The 26294-nt window shown below is 41.0% G+C and overlaps 1 protein-coding gene across 1 annotated transcript in view; it reads right to left on the reverse strand.

The window, feature by feature from the left end:
• The window catches only part of LOC127424375 (succinyl-CoA:3-ketoacid coenzyme A transferase 1, mitochondrial-like), an 84356-nt gene that overhangs the window by 15653 nt on the left and 42409 nt on the right, over positions 1 to 26294 (reverse strand). Inside the window, exons 8-13 of the mRNA XM_051669510.1 lie at positions 23768 to 23875; positions 23549 to 23663; positions 17002 to 17096; positions 15774 to 15822; positions 15578 to 15650; positions 9271 to 9346 (exon numbers count right to left, since the gene is read on the reverse strand). Coding sequence (XP_051525470.1) covers positions 9271 to 9346; positions 15578 to 15650; positions 15774 to 15822; positions 17002 to 17096; positions 23549 to 23663; positions 23768 to 23875 — 516 coding nt within the window. The remainder of the gene's footprint in view (positions 1 to 9270; positions 9347 to 15577; positions 15651 to 15773; positions 15823 to 17001; positions 17097 to 23548; positions 23664 to 23767; positions 23876 to 26294) is intronic.

The raw sequence follows: 26294 nt of genomic DNA on the forward strand, positions 1-26294 counted from the left end.
AAAAAAGTTGAGACAGGGGCAATTTAAGACTAATAACCATTTGATGAGTTAAAATAACAAGGCAATGTGAAACAGGAGATGTTAAACAGGTGAGGCAATTGTGTCATAGTATATAAGGAGCCTCCAAAAACAGCCTAGTCCTTCAAGAGCAAGGATCATTCGAGACTTGTCAATTTGCCAACAGATGCTTCAGCAAATAATCCAGCACTTTGAGAACAATGTTCCCCAAAGACTAATTGGAAGGCTTTTGGGCATTTCACCCTCTACAGTGCACAACATAGTTAAAAGATTCAAGGAATCTGGTCAAATCTCAGTATGTAAAGGGCAAGACGTAAACCACTTCTGAATGGCCGTGACCTCTGTTCCCTCAGACATCACTGTCTTAAAAAACATCATTCATCTGTAATGGATATCATGGACATGGGCTTGGGATTACTTTAGTAAACCTTTGTTAGACAACACCATTCGCCGCTGCATCCACAGATGCAACTTAAGACTTTACTGTGCAAAGCAGAAGCCCTACATCAACACTATCCAGAAGCGCTGCCGACTTCTCTGGGCATGGTCTCATCTTAGATGGAAAGTAGAACAGTGGAACTGTGTTTTCTGGTCCGATGAGTCCACATTTCAAATAGTTTTTAAAAAACACAGCCGTCGTGTTCTCCGGGCCAAAGAGGATAAGGACCATCCAAGCTGTTATCAGCGTCAGGTCCAAAAGCCAGTGTCTGTATGGGCCATGGGTGTGTCAGTGCCCATGGCATTGGGTAACTCGTACATCTGTAAGGGCACCATTAATGCAGATACACTGCCATCCAGCACTGTTTTTTCCAGGGACGTCCCAGCATTTTTAGCAGAACAACTTCAAACCACATACTGGCCAAATAAGCAGAGAGTGCAGGTGCTAGATTGGCCTGCCTGCAGTCCTGTCCATCTCCAAATGAGAATGTGTGGTGCATTATGAAGTGCACAATACGGCTACAAAGACCCTGTACAATTGTGCAGCTGAAGACCTGCATAATGGATGAATGGGGTAAAATTCCACTTTTTAAACTTAGCAAACTTGTGTCTTCAGTGCCTAAATGCTTAATAAGTGTTATTAGAAGAAATGGTGATGTTTTACAGTGGTAAACACTTGACGGTCCCAACTTTTTTTTGGAGTGTGTCGCAATCATCTGATTTGAAATTATTGTACATGAAAAAAACAAAAAAACAATGAAATTCAAAAGGTAAAACATCATATAATGTTTAGCTGTAGTGCTTTCAATATAGCAAAGTGTGAATATAATTTACAAATCACTCCTTTTTGTTTTTATTAGCATTTTTCTTACTGTCCCAACTTTTTCAGAATTGGGGTTGTACATTCAACAACAAAAATACAGTTGCCATCTGCCCGCCAACTGAGGCTCGTTGACGTTGGATGATGCAACTGGACAACAACCCAAAGCATAGGAGTAAAACCGGCTTCAACAGAAGAAAATATGCCTGTACCCAACCTGACTAAGATGCATTGGCATGATCTCAAATATCCTGAAATCAAGCCAACTGAGATGCAATAGCAAGACCTAAAATGTCTTGAACTGAACCTGACTGAGATGCACTGGCATGACCTCAAATATCATGAACTCAACCCGACTGAGATGCATTGGCAAGACTTTAAATATCCTGATCTAAACCTGACTGAGATAATTGACATTACCTCAAGAAAGCAATTCACACCAGATATACCAAGAATATTTCTGAACTGAAACAGATCTGTAAAGAGGAATGGTTCAATATGTATCCTGACCAAAGTACAGGTGTGGTCTGTAAATACAAGAAACATTTTGTGGAGGTTAATGATGCCAAATGAGTTTCAACCACTTATTAAAGAGTTAGTTAATTTAAAAATGAAAATTCTCTCATCATTTATTCACCCTCATGCCATCTAAGATGTGCATGACTTTCTTACTTCAGCAGAACACAAACAAAGATTTTTAGAATAATATCTCAGCTCTGTAGGTCCATTCAACGCAAGTGAATGGTGGCCAGGCCTTTGAACCTCCAAAAAGTAGATCAAGTCAGCATGAACATATTCCATCAAACCCCAGTGGTTTAATCAATGTCTTCTGAAGTGATCTAGTTGGATTTGGGTGAGGACAGACCAATTCCTTTTCACTATAATTCTTGACTGCAGTCTGTCAATAAGCTCGATTACACATCTTATAGCGCAATCTAGCAGACCTACTGTGTTTTTTTTTATTTCTATAAATTTATAACACATAAAATGTTTCTGCTTAATTTCCTATCTACTGTATCCATCCATCCATCCATCCATCCATCGGCATTAGTACTGACATTGGGAAATCATGCAAGCATATCCTTTTGCTGTAATTATAACAGGAGCACATCGTAAATTTTTTTTGTATAGATCAATACCATGTCAGTCATTAGCACATCCTTGTACAACATTAAGATTCCCCAAGCATTTATGCTCAAAATATTATGTTTCATTACAACACATTACACAATGCATAATAACAGTTCAAATTAATGCACAAATAAATAGAAAATCATATTCATAATCATATCATACTCCTAAATATTTATACACTGTGTACCATATCAAACATTAAGAAAAAGGTTTCATTTAGAAACATTAACCCTTTCATAAAACTACAATTCTTACCTGCGCTTTTGAAATACCTGCCTGTCTGCATTCCTCATCCAGAAATCAACAACTGATCATTTTTATGGATGCCTTTCACATCTCCACTGACTCCACATATGACTTGTTTTGTGTGGAGACCAGACCTACAGACCGAAATTGCACATGTTGTCAGCCACTGACTGTGTCTTAAGAGATCTTAAGTTTTATCCCTGCAGGGGGCGCTTGATGCTCCGAAAACCGAATCCTCCATTCATCGCATTTAAATCTCAGAATGTTTGATATCTAATTGCAGACATTTTCCACTGGATAGTTAGTAGTATTTATAAAACTATTATAAAAATCCTCATCCAGTAATAATAAACGACTGTGATTTGCCCATCCTGGCCAGTGCTGAGAAAAGTAACAAGTACCAAGTGTCAGGAATGTCAACGTGCTGTTTTGCATTTGAATCTCAGAACGTTTTACATCTCATTGGAGACATTTTGCACTGGATAGTAAAACTACGCCAATGTGCAGAAGAAAGAAATTCATATACATCTGGGATGGCTTGAGGGTAAGTAAATGATGAGAATTTTCATTTTTTGCTGAACTATCTCTTTGAGTCCAAGGGTTTACATACTTTTTCCACCCTGTACTATGAATTTTTTCACAGTATGTTCATTCCAGGGAAAAGATGCAGAATGGTTAGCAGGGACTGAGCAACTTCAGTGCCCTTAAGTTCTGTCAGGCAATGGGTAATTTGAAGTGAACTATAATTTTGTGTCTGGGCTTGTTGAAACGCTGTACAAGCACAATTTCTGTATGAAGGTCAAGAGTTAGAGAGTACCGGCTCAGATTTGCGAACATGAATCACATCTTTTTAACAAGAGAGCATGTGGGTGTTGGAATGTAGATGCAAGGGGCATTATTTCATAGAATCAGTCAATTACAGAATTTCAATTTATATATACATTATATATACATTTATGGTGAACTATTCCTTCAAGCCATTCTGGAACATCACAAATGCTAATTCGTAAATCCCCATTACTGATGCTTCTACCATAGCATGAAACCTGGAGAGTGAACAGTGTACCCTCTTTCTGAAAAATGTTCCCATGAATATCAACCCATCCTGGCACAACCTGAAACAACCCTTCCTCTTCATTGGTACCGACTCCCTGATGAGCATGTTAGGACTGTTTGATGTAATACGTCTTCATCATTATCGAGGATGCTGAAGAAAGAGACTAAACTGCTATCACTGGACGAGCAGATGGAAGAAGGGGCATTGTAATGTCCCTGTTCTTCTCTCACTGATAGTCTTCCAGCTTCAGGCCCTCTAGCTGCATTACAATCTGTTGTCCCTGTAGTCTTGAGAGGTGGCCGGGGAGCCCGAAGTAATTGGAAGGATTATTGTAATTAGTCTGCCAGGCTTGTTTGATTCATTAAGTGTTTAAAGGCTAAAGACAACTTGGAACAGCACACTCCGTAGCATTGCATGCAAACCAATTTATGTTTGGTAATGTACTCAGATAAAGTACTCAGTCCCTTCTGGCCGACAACATACGCTTACATGAGAATATGGTCTTCTTTACAACAACGCTGGTGTGTTTTTTTGTTTCTGATCATGAGATAACTGAAATCAGTGATCTCATGTGTATGTATGCAGCATGCTAATGTGTAAAGGAAAAGAGCGCAAAAATGTATTTTCTGAGAAAATGGTGTGAAATGGCTTTTCCGGAAATGACATTCAAGTCTAGGCCAAATTCACAGTGCATCCTTTTTTTTAAACCATTTTCATACAGAATGACTTGTATGACCTTTGAAAATCTTTTCACATCAGCACATATTTGATTTTTGACGTAAATGAAAACAAGGCTGTGATGGATAGACTTACAGTCTCTTTAATGGGATCCACTGTATAAAGCTCCTAGATCATATCTAATTTTCCACAAATAATATTTCCTGGAGGTTTTTGTCAACTGAAATTTAATGGAAAAATGTTTTCTTTTTAATGCTTCATCAGCGGAGAGATCAAAAACACTTTAAACAACCTTACAACCCATTGAATTGACTGTAAGTCTATCACTTACAGCCACGTTGTCATTCTTGTCAAAAATTAAAGATGGCACTGCTATGCATAAGGTCCATTCCGATTCTGAATTTTGCAGACGTACTTTGTTATTTTAATCCAGTCAAAATAAAACATGTCTACGTTTTTCCTCATACAACGTCTGTGAAAATCATGGTGCAAATTACCTACTGTTTTTTCTTTGGCTATCTCAGGCCTCCACTGAGAAATCTAATCCTGTCTGAATAGGAATGTCTGTAATTGCAGTATTTATTTTTTTCACAACGCTTCTCAATTGTTTTGACCTTTGTCAAAAACAATAACCAAAGGGGAATTTCTCATTGCACTGCCAAGAGCACCATTTTTTTTTTTTTGTGGATAAAATAATATTTACAGTTAGTTGTTCAAGTGTTGCTGATATCCCATCTGGCATAAAAAACTAGGCCTGGGAAATTTAACACATTAATTTCTGTGATTAATAGCTTTTGTATAACACGTTAAAAAAATGAACGCAATTAATGCAATAGCCGTTTTATTTTAACTTCCTGAAATTTCACGTGATACGAGAAATGTGTCTCGAGTTGTTCCTGGCAGGCTACTCAGCCTTACAGGCTTCATATATGTTTAGGACTACTACTGCACATTCTAGCACAGAAACTGATTGTGTGGAGCAATGCACGCTTATTCACTACACGTGTGCCGGGCATAATAAACACGGGAGTGGATTTAATGTACAGAGAATGGAGACTTCATCTGCAAACTGTGAACCATGCGTGCGATAGATAAGCGCAAGCTGCTGTTTCTCTTTGCATTCTCTTGCAAATGTTCAACTTCTGTCATCTGAATCAGTGTTCAGCATTTAATATGTTTTACAGTATATCTGTATGTATATAGTGTCTAATAATGTACTGGAAATGTACAATAGCCAATAAAGTTTGATTTGAATTAATTCTGCCCATTTGATCCTATTTATACAAAAAAAAGTCCACTGTAAAATGATAGAATATTTTGCCCAACATTTAATTACAGCATGTCCACTGATTTTATCTCATATATACATATACTGTATTTCTATTAAAGATTAATACTTAAAATGCGTCTAACTAAAAACCCCTGAACATTTTAACATGTACATATTAAAATAATTACAATAAATGATAACGAAATAAATTTATTGCAAGTTCTTTGAGATAAAGTATAAAGTAAATATATTTCTGATGATTTTTCTTATTGTTTTATGTAATGTATCATGTACCAAAATTTAATTGTGATTAATCACAATTAATCACAGAAAACTGTGCGATTAATTTGTTAAAATAAATTAATCGTTTCACAACACTAAAAATGAAAAGCAGTCTCAAACTCCTCAAAACAGCTACAGTAGCATCAGTGTCAGGTATGATAATGTAACCTTAATTAATGTATTTCCTTTCTTAAAACAATGTTAGAATATCAAATTTTTAAGTCTAGTTTTTTTTTTCAATCGTTTTTGTGATGTACAGTACGTGCATCCAGAGGAAATAACCTTCTGTAATGCCCAAATCTAGACAAAAAATACTCCCATCTTAGTAAAAACATGAAGGGCTCTATTTTTGTGACCGCACTAAGTGCAGCCCAACGACAGTGCACAACGTCTTCTCCAATTTTAGTGTGAGAGTAATTTGAAGCGCAATTTTTGCATCAGCGCAAAATGCAAGTGGACACGAGTGGTAGTGTGGGTGTATGTGCGCAAACTGGGTGTATTGTTTGTTAATGAAGTGGCATAAAGCACAATTTGCTATTTTTCTGAAAAAATGGGACATTGCGCTAAGACCTTTCAGAAGCACCTCTATCTCATCGCAAAGTCTGGAGATGGAGATTCCACCAGTAGGTGGTTATAAAGTTAATGTCCAACTCTGAAAATATAGCAGAACATCAAATAATGTCCCTGACAATAACAGTCGCAGCCGTTTTAAGAAACAAAAATGTATGAGATGTGTTAAACTTTCAAGAGGTCATGGTTTTATTTCAATTATTATTATTATGTTTAAGCTATATTTACAATTGTATTTATGATCGAATTTGATCGTCTTAGAGTGATTTTTAAGCCACTGGTGCTGGTGGAAGAAGTTGGAGAGGGTAACATATGTGGATTTGGGGAGGTGGTTATAAATGATTTTTTGACCACTTCATTATTTTATATATTTTAGTTTTTTTGAAGTGTAATTTGAATTTGGAAATGTTTTGGGTTTAACTTTTTAGATTTGTGCGTCACTTAATCAATATGATATAATAATTTAATTCTCTATAACTTAAAGGAACCTACATCCAAATCCTGATGAAAACAACATTTTCCATGCATATAAATAGGACTGTTACTAGAAATATGCCTCACATTCAACAAAGACTAAGTTAATGCACAAAAGGTTTTAAATCTATATTTCTATTTTTCTAATTCATTGCATACAGTCCATTTACACTACCACCTTTTTATGAATGTGCTGTCTTTGTTTATGTATGGAACAGACTATAGAATAACCAGAGAAGAACCGAAGAATTAAACTGCACTTGACCCAGCCCATTAGCACTTTGTGCGTGTAATTTTTCCAAACCCACTTGCGCCTAGACTTAGCACACGCTTGCAGAAAAAAAGACCAAAACTTCATGGCCATGCCCACTGACTTTGCACCTATGATGTATCGCGTAGCGCTGTGCTTAGCGTTCTAAAAATAGGCCCCAAAAATCACAGACGTCGCATGATAATTGCAACTCAAACATTGTTTAAAAATCTACTTCTGTCAAAATAGTGCTTAAGTAGTACATTTCTCGTAAGCATTATTACAAAAAATTCTCCTTTAATCTCTAGCTAATCACTTCAACTCTGCATTTCAGTGTATTCTTGACATTTTGCCCTTAGTTAAGTGCAAGTGAGGTGACTTGAAAAAAGAAGCAAAAAGAGAAAGGGACCAAGAAGAAAAAAAACACTGAATGCAGAGAGCAGCTCATGGTTCATGTTTTCCAGTTTGTGAGAAATAACCTTCAACCAAACTCGATAAGCGAGACGCGCAGAGGGCCATGGGGCTGGAAGGCATCAGTCACTGACAGGGTGAGGGCCCTGGAGGACTATAAATAACCCTGCAGAGGTGTCTGCATGCAGGGCAGCTGAGTATCGACAGCCCCCTCAACTGACAGCAGCACCAGGCGCCACCGGTGACAGCCAGCAGTACAATGGCTCCAAAAACCACAGCCAACATCGACTCTTATTAAGAACTGGAAACCCTTTTGTGAACCTAGAGGGAAGCAATTACTTTGGATATAGGGCATTTGCAGGCTAGCTGACTTGCAGACAGTATTTGAACATCTGTAAGAAAGAATTTAACTGAACAATGCGAACACAAGTAAACTAATAAGAGAAGAGAAGCTGCATTGACATGGAGTAGGTCCCGTTAGCTGAAGCCCTGAAGCTGAAGTGGCTATTGTTACATCTCAATTGTTGATTATTGCTAGTTTTCTTGTTTGTGAATTTAAAGTTTATGGAATGGCTCTGTTTGTTTAAGCATCCCAACCAGCAACATTGGCTAAACCAGTGGCGTGAGTTTGGGGCGGGACTATTTATTTTTTGAACAATGGCAGATGGGGGAATTGGTAAAGAAACCTGTTTGAAAGCAACCACTAGTTTTGCATTTCCGTTACATGACAATAATAGTGCAAAAATTACACACTTTAGCTTTAAACTCTTCATGTTTTTGTACATGCACTACCTGAGTGGCAATTGTTTCTTTTTTCTGCTTGAAAGGAGATCGTAACAGCTGTCAAATGAGACCATGCATCTCTATCTGTGCTGCTCGGAGAACATAATCTTCTACATAAATCATTTCTGATTTCACGCGGTGCATTCAATCATTAGACGCTCAGTGATTTCACAAAACAAAAGGAAAGCTCAAGTTAATTTCAGCGGGAGGTTAAGAGAAAAGCTGCAGGATCACTGTCACGACTACTATGTTGCTCGGAACTGCACCCAAGAATTTCACACACTATTGCTCTTGTGTATATGGTTGTGTGACAATAAAAGTGATTTGATTTGATTTTGATTTTGAGGAAGAAAATAAGTGGAGTTGTGCTATGATGGTTTTGAAGTTTGCCTTGATTCAACACTGAATGCTTTTGATGAGAGGGTTTACTTTGTCCACATGCCTTTATTTTTAAATATATCAGAAGGAACAATTAGCATCAATAAGCGGCTCTATAAGCAATTACAAGCCCCCTGTGCCTAAAAAGTTACACGCAGTTACCAAGGCATTTTCTGTGTGTGGGATAAAACACAGTTGGACTAAAGCCAGATGATAAAGCCTTTGAACTCTTTTTAGTAAAATTTGGTTCGATTGCTCCATTAGCTCAGCTGGTAGAATGTGGTACTAGCAATGTCAGGGACATGGGTTCAATTCACAAGGATCACATTGCTGATTGAATATATATCTTGAAAGCACTTAAAGTCACTTTAAAAGCATCTGTCATATGAATAAAAGTACATGTAATCCTGATTCAGCTTCATTCTGCTTTGTCAAAGAAGTTAAAGAAATTGTGAACTTGCCGGAATCATCCAATTGGCCAGATCTCCATACTTGGATACCTGCATGGCACCTAACATGGTCAAGTTGATGTGGCCCCTAGAGGAAAAGAAGCAAAATCAAAAATAACTCATAGCTAATTATTTAAACAGACTCAGATATTAACACATTAGCTCCTTTAACTTTATGTTTGGTCTCACAAAATTTGTATTACTTAAAAAGAGATATTTAAAGTGTGTGGAATAATAGAATTTGGATTCAGTGCTTTAAAAATGCCTGAATTAAATTACTAAAAACTGGAACCTACTTTTTCTTCAATTTAGGAATGAGGACAACATTTAGCCAATATATATATATATTTTTTTTTGTCTTTTTCATACAATGAAAGCATATAGTGACCAGGGGCTCTCAAGCTCAAAGGACAAAAAAGCACCTTAAAAATACAACAAAAAGTAGTCCATATTACTTAAAGGAATAGTTCACCCAGAAATGAAAATGTTCTCATTATTTACTCACCCTCATGATATCCCAGGTGTGTATAACTTTCTTTCTTCACCAGAACACATTTGAAGAGAAATAGAAACATATCTTAGATCAGTAGGTCCTTAAAATGCAAGTGAATGGAGATTTCTCTTTTGAAGCTCCAAAAATCACAAACACTCAGCATAAACGTCATCCATACAACACCAGCTGTTAAATTAATGTCTCCTAAAGCGACACAAACGCTTTTGGTGCGAAAAAGATAAATATTTAAGTACTTTTTTAACTTTAAATCATGCTTCCATCCTGCAGCGGTACGCATGTGTGTTGTAATTGCATTGGCATTTGAAACACGCTAGAACTGAGGCAAGAGCATCACAACTGGAAGAGCAGCGCTGTTTAGAAGTGAGAAGGAGGAGCGCTGTACAGTATCTTGGTTGGTTTTGGTATAGATCTGTTATTATCTGTTTCTTTACTCACAATAGTGCATTTGAGTGCTTATCCAGGATGTCTCAACCAGGAGGAGAACGTGAAATTACGTCTGTATCATGGCAAAGCGAATACATCACACGAGAGACTGCTTGGACTACACCTTCTCATGAAGCTTACTCGAAGCGTTAGATTATAGTTAAAAAGTACTTAAATATTGATCTTTTTCACACCAAAAGAGATCGTATCGCTTTAGAAGACATTCATAATATCGCTTTATAATAGCTGGTATGTGGTGAGTGTACTGGTGCACATCCAGGTGGATGCTGGTGGTGGTTGAGGAGATTCCCCCATACTATGTATGTAAAGCACTTTGAGTGCCTAGAAAAGTGCTATATAAATGTAAGGAATTATTATTTTTATTATTAATTTAACAGCTGGTGTCATATGGATGACGTTTATGCTGACTGTTTGTAATTTTTGGAGCTTCAAAAGAGAAATCTCCATTCACTTGCATTTTAAGGACCTACTGAGCTGAGATATTTTTCTTCAAATGTGTTCTGATGAAGAAAGAAAGTTATACACACCTGGGATAGCATGAGGGTGAGTAAATAATGAGAACATTTTCATTTTTGGGTGAACTATCCCTTTAAGCATTTTATTCCAAGTCTTCAATGGCCATATGATAGCTTTGTGTGAGGAACACATCGAAATTTAAGCTATAATTCCCTGAAAATCTTCCCCATCATTGTAGATTTCAAATCTCATTCGCATATCCGTATTAAAACTTTGTGTGAAGGGATCGATTACAAGACACGCAAGAGACGATGGCTTTGGCATTATTGACGATTCTCAAAATTATGTCTGAGGGCTTTGGCAGCAGTGAAAATTTTCAGCGAATAACTACTCAAATTTGCTATCCTATGGCTTTGGAAGGATTGGGATATAGTGCACCAGTCATATGGACTAATTTTATGGTAATTTTATGGTGCTTTTTTGCCCTTTTTGCTTGAAAGCCCCTGGTCACCATAATGCTCTTGTTGTATTGAAAAGAAAAGCGAGAACACCTTTAAAACATCTCCTTTTGTGTTCCGGAGAAGAAAGTTCATATGGGTTTGGAACAGCATGAGGGTTTGTAAATAAGGATCATTTTTGTATGAATTATTCCTTTAAAGACAGTAGTTCATGCTCAATATGCACTTGATTTGGGCAAAACTGTCCATTTTAAATGCCCATCCAAATAATGTTAATACCTACTTACCAACAAACTAGAATAAAATTATTTGAGTGTGCAATATCCTGTGTGCCACCACGTCTACCCTGCTGGCTTGAAATAGTGCACCACTAAACCACTGGCTTGTCAGAAAGTCTTGTTCACGAACCTATGTGTAGACAGTAAGTGGGTGGAAGGTCTCTATTCTTAATGTATGTGCTGTCATGACTCACCTTGTGCTGGGTACAGCAAAATCCCCATGGCCATTCTTTGTGCTCCCTACTGCACCGGACAATTAAAGCCTAAATATATGACCGCTGCTGGATTCACAGACGGTGAACACAAAAATAACTGCAAGGCATGTGGGAAGAAGGCGTCAGTCATCCGTGGAAAATCAATAAGACCCATAAAATATCGACATGGAGGACTCTGAACGACATGGGACTACTGTCTAACAAATAGCTCATGCAAACAGCTCAATCCCACAGGAGCAACAATATTACAGACGAACACAAGCCTACAGTCTAACCTTACTAAAACTGGCTGAATGGTTCACACGCTTACAATAACTGTTTTGATAGCAGACAAAAATATTAAAGGAATAGTTCACCCCAAAATGAAACTTAATCCATTATTTACTCCCCATCATGTTGTTCCAAACCTGCATAACTTTCTTCTGTGGAACACAAAGGTGATTTTTTTTCCCAATGAAGGTGAATGAAGATTGGGGGCTCTATTTTCGTGACCACACTAGGCACTGCGGTTGTGCTCAAGTCCTTATCTAATTTTCGCTAATTCTAAAGGCAATTTTCGTGCCAGCACAAGTGGCCGTGGGTGGGAGTGTTTGTGCTGTCCGTGGATGTATGCGCGCAAACTGTGGGTTTACTCTATCTTAATGAAGTGGCACAAAGCGCAATTTGCTATTTTCTTGGGAAATAGGTCATTGCGCTAAGACGTTTCAAAACAAAGTCTAAAATCAGTTCCTACATTTGCAGTTTGGAGATTCCACCAGCAGGTGGTAATAAAGTTCATGTCCAAACTCTGAAAATATAGTGGAACATCAAATAATGTCCCTGACAATTATTGTCGTAGCTGTTTTATGAAACAAAAGTTTATGAGATTTGTGTTAAACTTTCTAGAGGTCATGGTTTATTTTTCAATTATTATTATTTTGTTTATATTTTTAAAAAAAAATATAGTTTGTATTTATTATATAATTTGTATTGGTAATTTTTCCACCTGTTGATATAGTGATTTTTAAGTCAGTGCAAAAGGGGCAGGTGGAAGAAGTTAGAGAGAGTAAAATGTCTGGATTTGGGGAGGTCGTTATATAAGTTTTTTGACCACTTCATTATTTTATTTATATTTTAGTTTAGTTTGAAATGTAATTTGAATTTAGAAATATTTTTGGTTTAAGTTTTTTGTGTTTTAAATGAAAGAATTAAATTTTTAAAGCAAGTGAAGTGCGTGCCAAAAACAATGCCTCGATCCATAGCCTAACACTGGAAAGCTGATACAATCACTGTTTATACTAACCATGGTTTGTGTGTCAGTAGATCAATTTGATTAATAATACCTACATTCTCTATAACTTAAGGGAGCCTACATACAAGTCCTGATGAGAGCCACAATTTTCCATGCATATAAAAGAAGCCTTTCACAAGAAATATGCCAGACATTCAACAAGGATGCAGTTAATGCACAAAAGAACATAGGTCAATTTTTCTATTCTTCTAATTCATTGCATACAATCCATTTACACTATCAGCTTCTTATGAATGTGCTGTCTTTGTTTATTTTGCTGGTGCTTGACAGGGAATGGACTATTTAATAGGACGCTGACAATGCAATAACCGGAGAAGAACCTCAGAATTAAACTGCACTTGACCCAGCCCATTAGCGCTTTCCATGAGCAATTTCACCAAAGCCTCTTATGCCTTGACTTAGCACATGTTTGCATGAAAATACCAAAACTTAATGACAATGCCCACTAACTTTGTGCATATGACATATCGCATAACGCTGCGCCTAGTGTTCTTAAAATAAGGCCCTGGGTCTGTCAAGATCCAAAACTACAAAAAGCACCAAGACAAATTTGCTAAATAAGGTCCATTTGACTTGTTCATTAAATTTCAAATCTGCTGAAGCCATAAGAACAAGTAAAATTTAAGTAATTGTTCCCTAAAAATCTTGTCATCGATCCTAGCTCTTCTTGGCGTGTTCATGAGAGCTCATGAGGGAAGTAGCATTGTTGGATCTTTTCAATTAAACGGTTCATCCAGCTCACAAAACTGGTCTGAATGATTCATTTAGGAAACAGACTGATCTGGTTCTCAAGTTACTCAATGATTCAATGATTCGGTCACAGCAGTTAACAGCTCACCTGAGGGGAAGATTATAAGTGTACAATGACCTACATTTCAGTCTGTTCCTCAAATAAAGCTATCATATGGCTTCAGAACATAGCACAAAAGTCATGTGTACAACTTTCATGGTGTTTCATAGTGCTTTTTTGGAGTTTGACAGACGTGGTCCCAATGAATTGTAGTAGTATAGAAAGTAGTAAAGATCCTTCAAAATTCTCCCTCAGAATTTCATGGAAAAACTAGCATCATTCAAATGATTCAAACTAACATCAATACGTTACGTTGAACAAAACAGCATTTAAAATGGTGTTGTCAGAAAATGTATATTTACAGACACACACACAGGATCCACAATCACACTCGCGCACTTAGGAGCAGCAAGAGGCATTAGCTTTATCGACAGCGAAGCATGTCCTCTCCGTGAAGGCCAGATCAGCGCCGGCAGAGACAAAGCACCTACGTTCCGGCTCGTCTCTGAGCAATACAGAAAGCGTCCAATTAAAGTAGCCACCTGTTTTGACAGAGCTGAATATGTCAGCCAACGTGGCCCGAGGCGCAGCCACCATCATGGCAGACTCATTACACATTTTGCCTCTACTCCAACCCACACTTTCTCCATAAACACTCAGAAAACACTCCCTCAGCCACTCAACATCAAATCTTACCCCCCAAAACAGCCACACCACATCATTTGGCACAAAAAAGCCCATTTTGTTTATTATTGGAATATCTAAGTGGGCTCTTCCACCCACAGCTGGCTTCTTTAAAAGTGTCAGAGTCTGGGTCAAAGTACTCAGCCTGTCTGAGGACCTGGGGCCGGTTGCACCAGCTATACGCCAGTTACAACTTAGCCTAGTTGTAGCGTAAAGGGGCACCAAGTCACAATTTACGCACTACTAAATATGTGAACGTTGCTCCATTTAACTTAATATTTAAAAAGTAAATATTTACAGAAGCCTCCGAGCAGGAGTAACGGACAGAATAAAAAAGCAGACTCAATGAGCTCATGTTTTGGTTGACAGCTACAGTCTTTTCGACATATATGATAATGTTGGCACTCGTTTACATTTACAGGAGAAAAAAATATGTAATAAACATACTTCTTCAGCATGAAACTGATCTAACAGTGCACTTTCCTATATATAAGATATTAAAATAAATAAATGTCTATTTTTCCAGCCTGTTGTATTAGTATTTATATATTTATTGAAATTCATGGCTTTTTAACACTTCTGTGTACAGATTTGAAGGCTGCTTATTGGATCAAAACAAGTGAATGTCATATTATGCAACTATGCATTACTTTACGGAGAGCTTACAACCTACTAGTTAAGTCTTGCCTTAAGAACAGGTGGTGCAACCAAAGCACTGACTTAGTTACAAACTAACTAGTAGTTACTAAGCCCTTAGTTGGAACTTTATGTCCCAACTTATGTGAGAACTTACGCACAGCTGGTGCAACTCTACCCAGCATACTGAAAATAAAGCCAACCTGTAAAAAATGATGGTCATTTATACACTATTTTGTGGGAAAGCTTAACCTGCTGAACAGACCAGTTTGAATGAATTTTCATGCTGGTCTAAAGTTGGTTTATGCTGGTCAGTGCTAGTTTGATGCTGGTCTAGCTTGTTCTCCATCATGTAAAAATCGTTTGATGAAGTACTACTGACATGACCAATAAAAAAAAAACACCTGCTTTCCACAAGCAATAATAGCGCAACGTCAATTACGGTAGGCAAACAGCACAAGATTTTGTGAAGAAGGAATTTAGTAAATACAAGCAGTAATTCTGACAGAATACAAGTTTGAATGTTAAACTTAAATGTGATTCTTCATCTTACCCTCTGATCATGGCAAAGGAATCATCGCTAGAGAAATAGGAGGCTCCAGGAAGAACTGTGACAGTTTCTTTACCTGAAAGGTGAGGGTGAAATGGAAAGAGCTTTTATTTTAGTGTTCTAAATGGATAAAAAGGAAAATTAAAAGGCAATTTATGCTAATGCTGTGTAAATGTATGAAAGTGAGGACAATTATTACCAGCATTGATGAGATCGGCATCAACCTCTTCCTCTGTTGGGTATGGGCCCTGAATTATTTAATGAGCACAAAAAACAGTGCACTTGAATGCATTTATGATGTGCAAAATCACTCAAATTAATACAGAAATAAACGACAACAATGTTTTAAGTTAAAAGGACCCAAGGATTTAACTGGTTATTCATATGAATAAAACTAATTTTTACATATCTAACACTTATGTCTAAACTCTTTCCTTTTAAATTCTTTCCTTTTATACACTTGCGGCCAAAAGTTTGGAATAATGTACAGATTTTGCTCTTATGGAAAGAAATTGGTACTTTTATTCACCAAAGTGGCATTCAACTGATCACAATGTATAGTCAGGACATTAATAACGTGAAAAAATACTATTTCTATTTGAATTTTTTTTTTCAGAACTTCTTAAACTACTTCAAAGAGTTCTCATCAAAAAATCCTCCATGTGCAGCAATGACAGCTTTGCAGATCCTTGGCATTCTAGCTGTCAGTTTGTCCAGATACTCAGGTGACATTTCACCCCACACTTCCTGTAGCACTTGCCATAGATGTGACTGTCTTGTCGGGCACTTCTCACTCACCTTACAGTCTAGCTGATCCCACAAATGCTCAATGGGGTTAAGATCCATAACACTCTTTTCCAATTATCTGTTGTCCAATGTCTGTGTTTCTTTGCCCACTCTAACCTTTTCTTTTTCTTTTTCTGTTTCAAAAGTGGCTTTTTCTTTGCAATTCTTCCCATAAGGCCTGCACCCCTGAGTCTTCTCTTTACTGTTTACATGAAACTGGTGTTGAGCGGATAGAATTCAATGAAGCTGTCAGCTGAAGACATGTGAGGCATCTATTTCTCAAACTAGAGACTCTGATGTACTTATCCTCTTGTTTAGTTGGCTTCAAAAAGGACACAAAAGCATCACAAAAGTTGTCCATAAGGCTTGTGCGCTATACTCTAGAGCCAAACAATAGTTTTGTGTTCTTATCTTCCCATTCATTATAATCTAATAGAAAAGAGCAACCACTTCCTTCTTCAAAATGTCTACTTTTGTGTTTCATTGAAGAAATAAGGTCAACATTTATGTTAGAATTTTCATTTTAGGTGAATTATTCCTTTTAAAAGCAACTAAAATAAAGTTTTAAGAACAATTGCTTTTGCTGTCTATTTAGCAGCTTCAATTCATCTGCAACAAAAAGCTGTGAAAGGAAAACTTACCAGCCCCAAAATGCCATTTTCACTCTGCAGGTGGACAGTAATATCTGGTTTAATGTAATTACTGGCCAGCATGGGAATTCCAATGCCCAGGTTAGCTATAAAAAGGTTATTAAACTGCATTAATGGATTTCCGTGAGAGACTAAAACAAACATCAATAAACATTAAACATATGTTTCCAATAATCTTCATTAAAATTAAAGATAAAATTGGAGTCCTATGAGATTAAAATAATAAACAGAAGTGACATGGTCTAAAACATCCATGCAGTACACATTCTACCCCAAACCATCTCAACTTATATCAACTCAAACATCAGCAGGGGAGTAAATTACTCAATTACATTTCTAAGGTGAAAAAAATCATACTTAAATCTACCATAACAATAAATATTTATATTTTTGCCATCTTACTGAACTAAGTCAACCCACATTCTTATAACTTTTGTTGAAAACAAACTTGAATGTGAACACAATCTCCAACTATAGTCAAACAACTATATTCAAACAACTAAAAATTCAGCTGGCTGAATTGAACGTTTAACAATTTTAGGTGACAGGTTTCAGGATTTTGGTTTCAGTTTAACATCTAGTGTATTATAGAGTCAAAGTTAAATTAAGAAAATTGTGATTAAAAAAGTAGCTTTACAAATTGTGAATGCCAAAGTAACTTCAATGCAAAAATCGTCATGGTTACTTGTGTAACCTCCCTTCCCTTATGGAGGGAACGAGATGTTGTGTCGATGTAGTGACACTAGGGGTCACCCTTGGGAGCCCGAGACACCTGTTGAAAATTGGCGAGTGGTATTTGCATGCCACTCCCCCGGACATACAGGTATAAAAGGAGCTGGTATGCAACCAATCATTCAGGTTTTATGCTGAGGAGCCGAGACAAGGTCCGGCCATTTCAGCAGGTAGTTCAGCGTTGTGGCAGGAGGGACACAACGTCTCGTTCCCTCCATCAGGGAACGGAGGTTACACAAGTAACCATGACGTTCCCTATCTGTCACTCACTCGACGTTGTGTCGATGTAGTGACACTAGGGGTCCCTATACGAAATGCCACAACTGGCTGAACTGTATTACGTGAACTGGCGGTGTGTGACGGGCAGACTACTGTGTGCCTCATAGCCAGCACACCAGGTCGACACATAACCTCCCCCAATACAGTTATGAGTGTCGAACGGCCCTTTGGGGACAAGTTGACTACCCAAAAGATAGAGACAGGCTAACCCAGTCGTGGCCTCTTTTCCCCTTCTTTTTTCCACTCCCTAAAAAAGAAGGGGGATTATCCGACTGGGCCGCCAGGTCTAGTCGGGGGGTGTCCCTCCCAAGGGGAGGACACCGCGGAGACCACACCTCATCCACAGAGAGGGGGGGATATTTAAGTGGAAAAATACGTCACATGGTCTTTCCGACCATGTGGAGAGTCTTCAAGGTAGATCCTACCCAACGGGGGAGGAGTTACTACAAACATGGAGACTGGGGCAGAGGGGCTCTGCCCAAGAAAGACGCAGTTTGCCAACAGGCAAACAAATTAGCGGAAAATATACATTGCATGGAGTTTGCCTTACAGGGAACCGCCACATGCGGAGCACCTACCCCAGAACAGGACACTTAGTTAGCACGTGTACTGGGCCGGCAGCGAGTCTCTCCGAAAACTCGACTGCCACAGGGCTCGGAGGAAGTCAACCAGGGAACATAGTTTGTGAACACTACTGGGAATTAAATGGCGCATGTTTTCAGCTCAAAAGAGGTGGAAGGCGCTACGTGCAAGCGATACACCCGGCTGGCTATCCCGGGATTATCCGCTTGTATTGCGTGCCACCGGATGAAACCGGTTCCACCCGGAGGTTGTAGAACCTTGCAAAGGTGTTGGGTGTTGCCCAGCCTGCTGCTCTGCAAATGTCTGTAAGAGAGGCACCCCTGGCCAGGGCCCAGGAGGCCGCTACACCCCTGGTAGAATGGGCTCGTAACCCTACCGGGGGCGGCATGTCCTGGGCGTGATATGCCATAGCTATGGTGTCAATGAGCCAGTGGGCGATCCTCTGCTTGGAGACAGTGCTTCCTTTCCACTGTGCACCAAAGCAGACAAAGAGCTGCTCAGAGATTCTAAAGCTCTGCGTGTGTCCAAATAGATGCGTAAAGCACACACCGGACACAGCAATGATAGGTCTGGGTCTGCCTCCTCCTGGGGCAGTGTTCGCAGGTTCACCACCTGATCCCTAAAAGGGGTCGTGGGAACCTTGGGCACATAACCCGGTCGGGGTCTCAGGATCACGTGAGAGTAGCCTGAACCGAACTCCAGGCACGTTTTGCTGACAGAGAAGGCTTGCAGGTCTCCTACCTTCTTGATGGAAATGAGCGCAGTCAGGAGGGCAGTCTTCAAGGAGAGTGCCTTAAGCTCAGCTGACTGCAAAGGCTCAAAGGGGGCTCTCTGTAGACCCTGAAGAACTACAGCATGGTCCATTGAGGGAATGAGGCGTGGTCTGGAGGGATTCAGCCTCCTGGCGCCTCTCAGGAACCTGATGATCAGGTCGTGCTTCCCTAAGGACTTACCGTTGACTGCGTCGTGGTGTGCTGCTATGGCGGCAACGTACACCTTCAAGGTGGAAGGGGACAGCCTCCCTTCCAACCTCTCCTGCAGGAAGGAAAGCACTGATCCGACTGCACATCTCTGGGGGTCTTCCCGTTGGGAAGAACACCACTTAGCGAACAAACGCCACTTAAAGGCATACAGGCGTCTCGTAGAGGGGGCCTTAGCCTGAGTGATCGTGTCTACCACCACGTCCCATCCAGGGGTCAGACATTGAGATTCCAGAGGTCTGGTCGTGGGTGCCAGATGGTGCCCCATCCCTGAGAAAGAAGGTACTTCCTCAGGGGAATTCCCGGGGGGGGGGCTCTCGCGAGGAGTGTGAGGTCCGAGAACCACATCTGGGTGGGCCAGTAGGGTGCTACCAGGACGACCTGCTCCTCTTCCTCCCTGACCTGCACAGGGTCTGTGCAAGTAGGCTCACTGGGGGAAACGCATATTTGCGCAGGCCAGGGGGCCAGCTGTGTACCAGCGCGTCTATGCCGAGGGGGGCCTCGGTCAGGGCGTACCAGAGAGGGCAGTGGGAGGATTCTTGGGAGGCGAACAGGTGCACCTGTGCCTGTCTGAATTGACTCCAAATCAGCTGGATCACCTGAGGATGGAGTCTCTCATATGCATCAACCCGAGCGGGGTGGCTACCGCTGAGGATGCCATATGGCAAAGGAACCTCTGAAAAAGTTTCAGTGGAACCGCTGTTTTCTGTTTGAATACCTTCAAACAGGCCAGCACCGACTGGGCGCGCTCGTTCATGAGGCGCACTGTCAAAGAGACTGAGTCCAACTCCAAACCGAGGAAAGAGATGCTCTGAACCGGGAGCAGCTTGCTCTTTTCCCAGTTGACCCGAAGCCCTAGTCGGCTGAGGTGTGAGAGCACCAAGTCCCTATGTGCGCACAACATGTCCTGAGAGTGAGCTAGGATTAGCCAGTTGTCGAGATAGTTGAGAATGCGAATGCCCACTTCCCTTAATGGGGCAAGGGCTGCCTCTGCGACCTTCGTGAAGAAAAGAGGAGACAGGGACAGGCCGAAAGGCAGGACCTGACCCTCGAATGCAAACAGCAGGAAGGGTCTGTGTCGAGGAAGGATCGAGACGTGGAGGTACGCATCCTTCAGGTCTACCGCCGCGAACCAATCTTGATGCCGGACGCTCGCCAGAATGCATTTTTGCGTCAGCATCTTGAACGGGAGTCTGTGTAAGGCCCGGTTCAATACTCGCAGATCCAAGATTGGCCGCATCCCACCGCCTTTTTTCAGTACGATGAAGTAGGGGCTGTAAAACCACTTCTTCATCTCGGCCAGAGGGACAGGTTCTATCGCGCCCTTCCGTAGGAGGGTAGCGATCTCTGCGCGCAAGGTGAAGTGGATACCGCTGAACCTGGGTGGGCGCCTGGCGAACTGAATCGCGTAGCCGAGTCGGACGGTCTGGACCACCATCGCGGCAGATTGGAAAGCGCAAGCCACGCATCCAAGTTCTGCGCAAGGGGGACCAAGGGGACAACGTCGTCGGATGTACCGGCAGATGGGGCCTCGCGGTGGGGTGGAGCTCGAGGTGCCACACCACGACGTGGCCGTGCTGAGTCTAGGGACATCGAAGCAATTACCTGGCTCCTTGTGACCACCCCCGGAACAGCCTAGGATGGGGGAGGAAGAGGCCTGCCCTGTGGAGACTGCCACATCGGGGGCGGCTGTGTGCCACAGCTGGGCACTCAGGAGCGGGAAGACCACCGCTGGAGCGCCAATCCTGCAAGGAAAAAACCCGTGGACAGTAGTCATGATGACGACCGTGCACACTGGGTATGTGACCCAGGGAAGAAGGAAACTGCTCTTTTGCTGAATTGTTGGGTACCGCAGCCACTTGGGCATGCGGCGAAATCAAACAAAAAGGCAACAAAAGATTCTCCACCCGGCCCTCCACCGGGGGATAGAGTGGTCTTCTTACCAGCTCCAGGTGAGTGGGTTTCTTCGACCCTGGGTTGCCCGTCTCAGGGGCGCTTTGACGACCTCCGTGGGTCCTTAGCGGCCGACTGTGAGACGGGTGGCATCTGCTTCCTGCAGTCACCGCAGGGGGATGCCCTTGGCGACGAGCAGACGGGGTGCGGGATCTTGAGCCACGTCGGGGCAGGATATGCCGGATAGCCTCCATCTGCTGCTTCACCGCCGAGAACTGCTGGGCAAAGTCCTCGACGGTGTCGCCGAACAGGCCAGCCTGGGAAAGGGGGGCAGTAAGGAACCGTGTCTTGTCGGCCTCACCCATCTCGACCAGGTTGAGCCAAAGGTGGTGCTCCTGGACCACTAATGTGGCCATTGTCTGCCCGAGAGACCGCGCCATGACCTTCATTGCTCGGAGAGCAAGGTCGGTCGCCGAGCACAGTTCCTGCATCAGATCTGGGGCAGAACTACCCTCGTGCAGCTCTTTTAGCGCCCTGGCTTGGTGGACCTGCAGGAGAGCCATGGCGTGCAGGGCAGAGGCGGCTTGTCCAGCAGCGCTGTAGGCTTTAGCCGTCAGTGACGACGTGAACCTACAGGGCTTGGACGGGAGCTTAGGGCGTCCGTGCCAGGTGGCGGCGCTCTACGGACATACATGCACCGCGAGCGCCTTATCCACCGGGGGAATTGCCGTATAGCCCCTGGCCGCCCCGCCATCGAGGGTAGTGACTACAGGGGAATTGAGGAATCGGGGCCGGGCAGTAAAAGGTGCCCCCCATGATTTCGTCAGCTCCTCGTGCACTTCCGGGAAGAAAGGCACTGGAGCAGGGCGTGGCTGCTTTGAGCGGCGCCGTGAGCCCAGGAACCAATCATCGAGCCGCGAGGGTTCAGAGGAGAGCAAGGGTTCCACTCTAACCCGACGCTCGCGGCCGCCCGGGAAAGCATGTCCGTCATCTCTGCATCAGCCTGTGACTGGGCAATCGTCCCCGAGGGGGGAGCCCAGCTGAGGCTTCTGCGTCCGACTCGACAAGCCCGCTCTCTGATGCTGCGCTCGAGAGCTCATCATCTTCGCGGGTTCCGAACAAGAGGCCAGTGAGACGAGCCGGCGGACTCATCCGGAAGCACGACTGGGGCAGACAAGCGTGCTTGGGAATGGGAGGTCCACGGGGGGATACCTGGCGGAGGCGATCCCATTGGGGTCCCCAAATCGCCTCCAGTGCTAGCCGCACTGGCCTCAAACCTGTAGGTAGAAGGACCGAGGCGGGGAGCCGCTGGGGTGGCTTGCTTCCTTATGACAGCAAGCCGCGACCGCAATGTTGCCATGGTCATGTTCTCGCAGTGAGAACATGAACCATCCACGAACGCTGCCTCCGTGTGGGTCGCGCCCAGACACGAAAGACAGCGATCATGACCATCCGAAGTTGAGAGATAATGACCGCAACCAGGAATAACACACAATCAGAAAGGCATCTTTAAAAAGACACGTCTTTAAAAAGGGGCATTCTCTGCAGTGCACCAGTGCAGAGGAGGGAGAAGCTGCTGAAATGCGCCGTCAGATCCAGCAGAGGTGAATGAACAGTAGTAATTCAGCTCAGTGAGCATGACTGTTCGGCTCCGAAGAGAAAATCTGAATGAGTGGTTGCATACCAGCTCCTTTTATACCCGTATGTCTGGGGGAGTGGCATGCAAATACCACTCGCCAATTTTCATTGGCCTTTTATCAAAGACCAGAGGTGTCTCGGGCTCCCAGGAGTGACCCCTAGTGTCACTACACCGACACAACGTCGAGTGAGTGACAGATAGGGAACTTTTATTTCCCTCCGTTTCATCAGTCTCTTTAAGAAAAAGTTTACTTTTTACCTTTACGTACGTAACATCACTTAAATGCAGAAACTTTTTCACTTTTACTCAAGTATGTTTTTGGCTAGATACTTTTAATTGAGAAATATTTTGACATCGTACCCACTCTTCAACTTATTTATAATTTCTCTGTACTTTTACACCTCTGAAAGTCAGTAAATTTTCACAAGCATACCATACATTCCATCTTCAAACTCGAGTGCAGCTCTGCGAATAATCCTCTCTCTCAAAACATCAGAGTCTTTCTTGGGTTTGGGCTTTTCAGTCTGGCTTTTCTTTACTGTGCGCCTCTGCCAAGGATAAGACAGAGGGGCAGCAATAAAAAATATATGAAGGGAGATAAATGGATAAAGGAAAAGTGACAGAAATGTGCTGAAAAGTCAAGCAGCCTCACCTCAATTCGCTTCTCGTAGCGATCTCCTTTGACGATTCTGTGGACGTAGACACTGGGGATGTGGATGTCTTCGGCTGCAAACGAGCCTACGTCAACAATTTCCTCCACCTGAAGACAAAAGTCTGCAACCTTGGATTATTTCTAAATTTTACCCAGTAAATTACAAACCAGCATAGTTTAATTTAAGTATTTCACCCAATTGTTCCTTTTGTCATCACTATGAAGAAACAGTTGACCACCTGTTTTGGAATTTTGTAAAAAGGAATACATCCTAAAACTTCTGTATCAGACAAAATTTTGTATTTTATTATTATTTCTTGCAAAATGTTATATTCATCTTTCAAAAAAAGAGAGAGCAACTTTCAGGAAAGGGGCGCTACACCAGGTGATGTTGAACATGAGAAGATATTAAGTTTCCTGAATGCAATTCTGCTTAATCAACATTGCAACCAAAAATTTTAATGTTTCAACCAAGGCATCAGGGTTTGGCTGGATTGCAGAGGCAGTTGACGCCTTTTGGTAGATGCCATAACTACACCATTCTGGGGTAAAAAGCATCTTTCTCTATTGAAGGCTATTCCAAAGCAGTGGCGTACCCAGAAACAAGACTTTGGGTGTGCCAAAAGAAAACTGGGTGTGCAAGAATTAAAGCACAATTAAGGGAAGTATAATAAAATTACCATTAACAACCATTACATCAATTTATTTTTGGCTATAATTTTTTTAAGCTCTGTTTAGTTTAAATGATAAATAAATAAATAAATAAAAAGCCTTGTTAATATATAAAAATATAAGGCTTAACGATTCGTCGAAAAAAAAAGTTTAGGAATGATTCATCATTATTTTCTATAGGTTTAAAACTTAATTGTGGATAAAAAATAAATCAGTAATGCATTGTGTTGTACAGAAGAATGGACAACTGTAAGAAGATTTAAAAACTTTGCATTTATGGAGTACATAAATTCATGTTTATAATAAAAAAGAAAATTAATACTGTTGTTACGTTAATTATTAAGCCAATATTAATAAAGGATAATACCATGTCTGGCATGATGCAAACAGTAAAGTGTCAACAAAAACTGCCATTTCATTTAGGTGTGCACACTTACATTTTGGGTGGCAATTGCACACCCTGACACACCTGTGACCATGTATGCTGATGAAATACAAAAACAATTGTAAGCCACATATAACTTGTAAATGTTTCATTAGATTTCAGTAGATATTTTGCCTTTGACAATGTTTTTAGAAGGCTCTTAAAACCATGAGCAAAGATGGCAGCAGGCAGATCACGTTCTTTTGCCACTGAATGGGAATTCAATGGAATAAATGTGAATGCTAAAGGATAGCTTTCTCCAGGTATTACAGACCTCCCCGTGTGAAACCATTTAAAGTAAACAGTGCTGGATGAATGTTCAGTAGTTACAGATGGTCACAATGTGCCTCAGTTTCAATGTCAAATGCTTCTGCTCTGTATCATCGCCATTCATCCTCTTCTCTCTGTCTGCTATCAGTCATCACAGTTGAAAAAAGTACCCTACATTTCATGTCAAAATGGTGGAGACTTTAGGTTTCATTCACTAACAGTGTGTATGCACGTACTTTTGCATAAACGCTTAAACCCTGTGTGGTAATGCTTTAATGCAGAAATCATGATTCATCATGAAGGATAACATTTAAAACCAACTCAAACCACACATTAACAAAATAACACTCCTGGTGACCTTAGAAACAATGAAATGCATCGAATGCAAATGTTTTAATTTTTTTTAATTTAAACACACAAATATACACACATATATATACAGTATATATATTATTATTAAAAATGTAATTATTAGGTGACCCTTCAAAAAAATAAAAATAAAATAATGTGCATTATATCTCGTGCTGCAAGTGCTCTCTGCTACGAGTGCATTTTTGGAGAAGAATGTAAGAAAAAGCTTTTCTTCTGAATTTATAGGCACAGATATTGCTCAACATAGGGACTCGTCTTTGCATCACATTCTTATTGACAGCATTTTGGGCCCTACAGAAAAAAGTGAGAAAGTTTGAAATGCTTCACAGTTTTTCTGACATGGCAAGAGATTAAACCACTTTATGCTCAGTTATTATATGCTATAGTGGGGCTCAAAAGTCCACTTTGAAAATCTACAGTAGGATATTTTTTCCATGTACATACACCTGGAAATAAAGAGAGTTTTAGGATAAAAAAAAAAAAGATATGACAAAATATTTAAGATTCTGCACAGCACTCCACTACTAATCAAATAAGCAAATATGTGACACAGACCATGTTAACTCCTATGTACAAAAGATCAGGTTTCCCTGCTTCCAATGAAGCACACTTGCTTTTTGTTTAATATTCTCAAATAAAGCAGGAAAACATGGATCATCAGGTTTTGCACAAACTTGTGGTGTCCATGCTACCTCAAGTGCATTCTGTCATTAAAGCAAAAGGGGTCATACGTCAATCGATCACTGCCATGAAGGCGAAGTTCACTGGCGTGGTTACAAGAGTGGGGGA

Source organism: Myxocyprinus asiaticus, chromosome 33 (genome assembly GCF_019703515.2).
Source record: "Myxocyprinus asiaticus isolate MX2 ecotype Aquarium Trade chromosome 33, UBuf_Myxa_2, whole genome shotgun sequence".
Taxonomy (NCBI): domain Eukaryota; kingdom Metazoa; phylum Chordata; class Actinopteri; order Cypriniformes; family Catostomidae; genus Myxocyprinus; species Myxocyprinus asiaticus.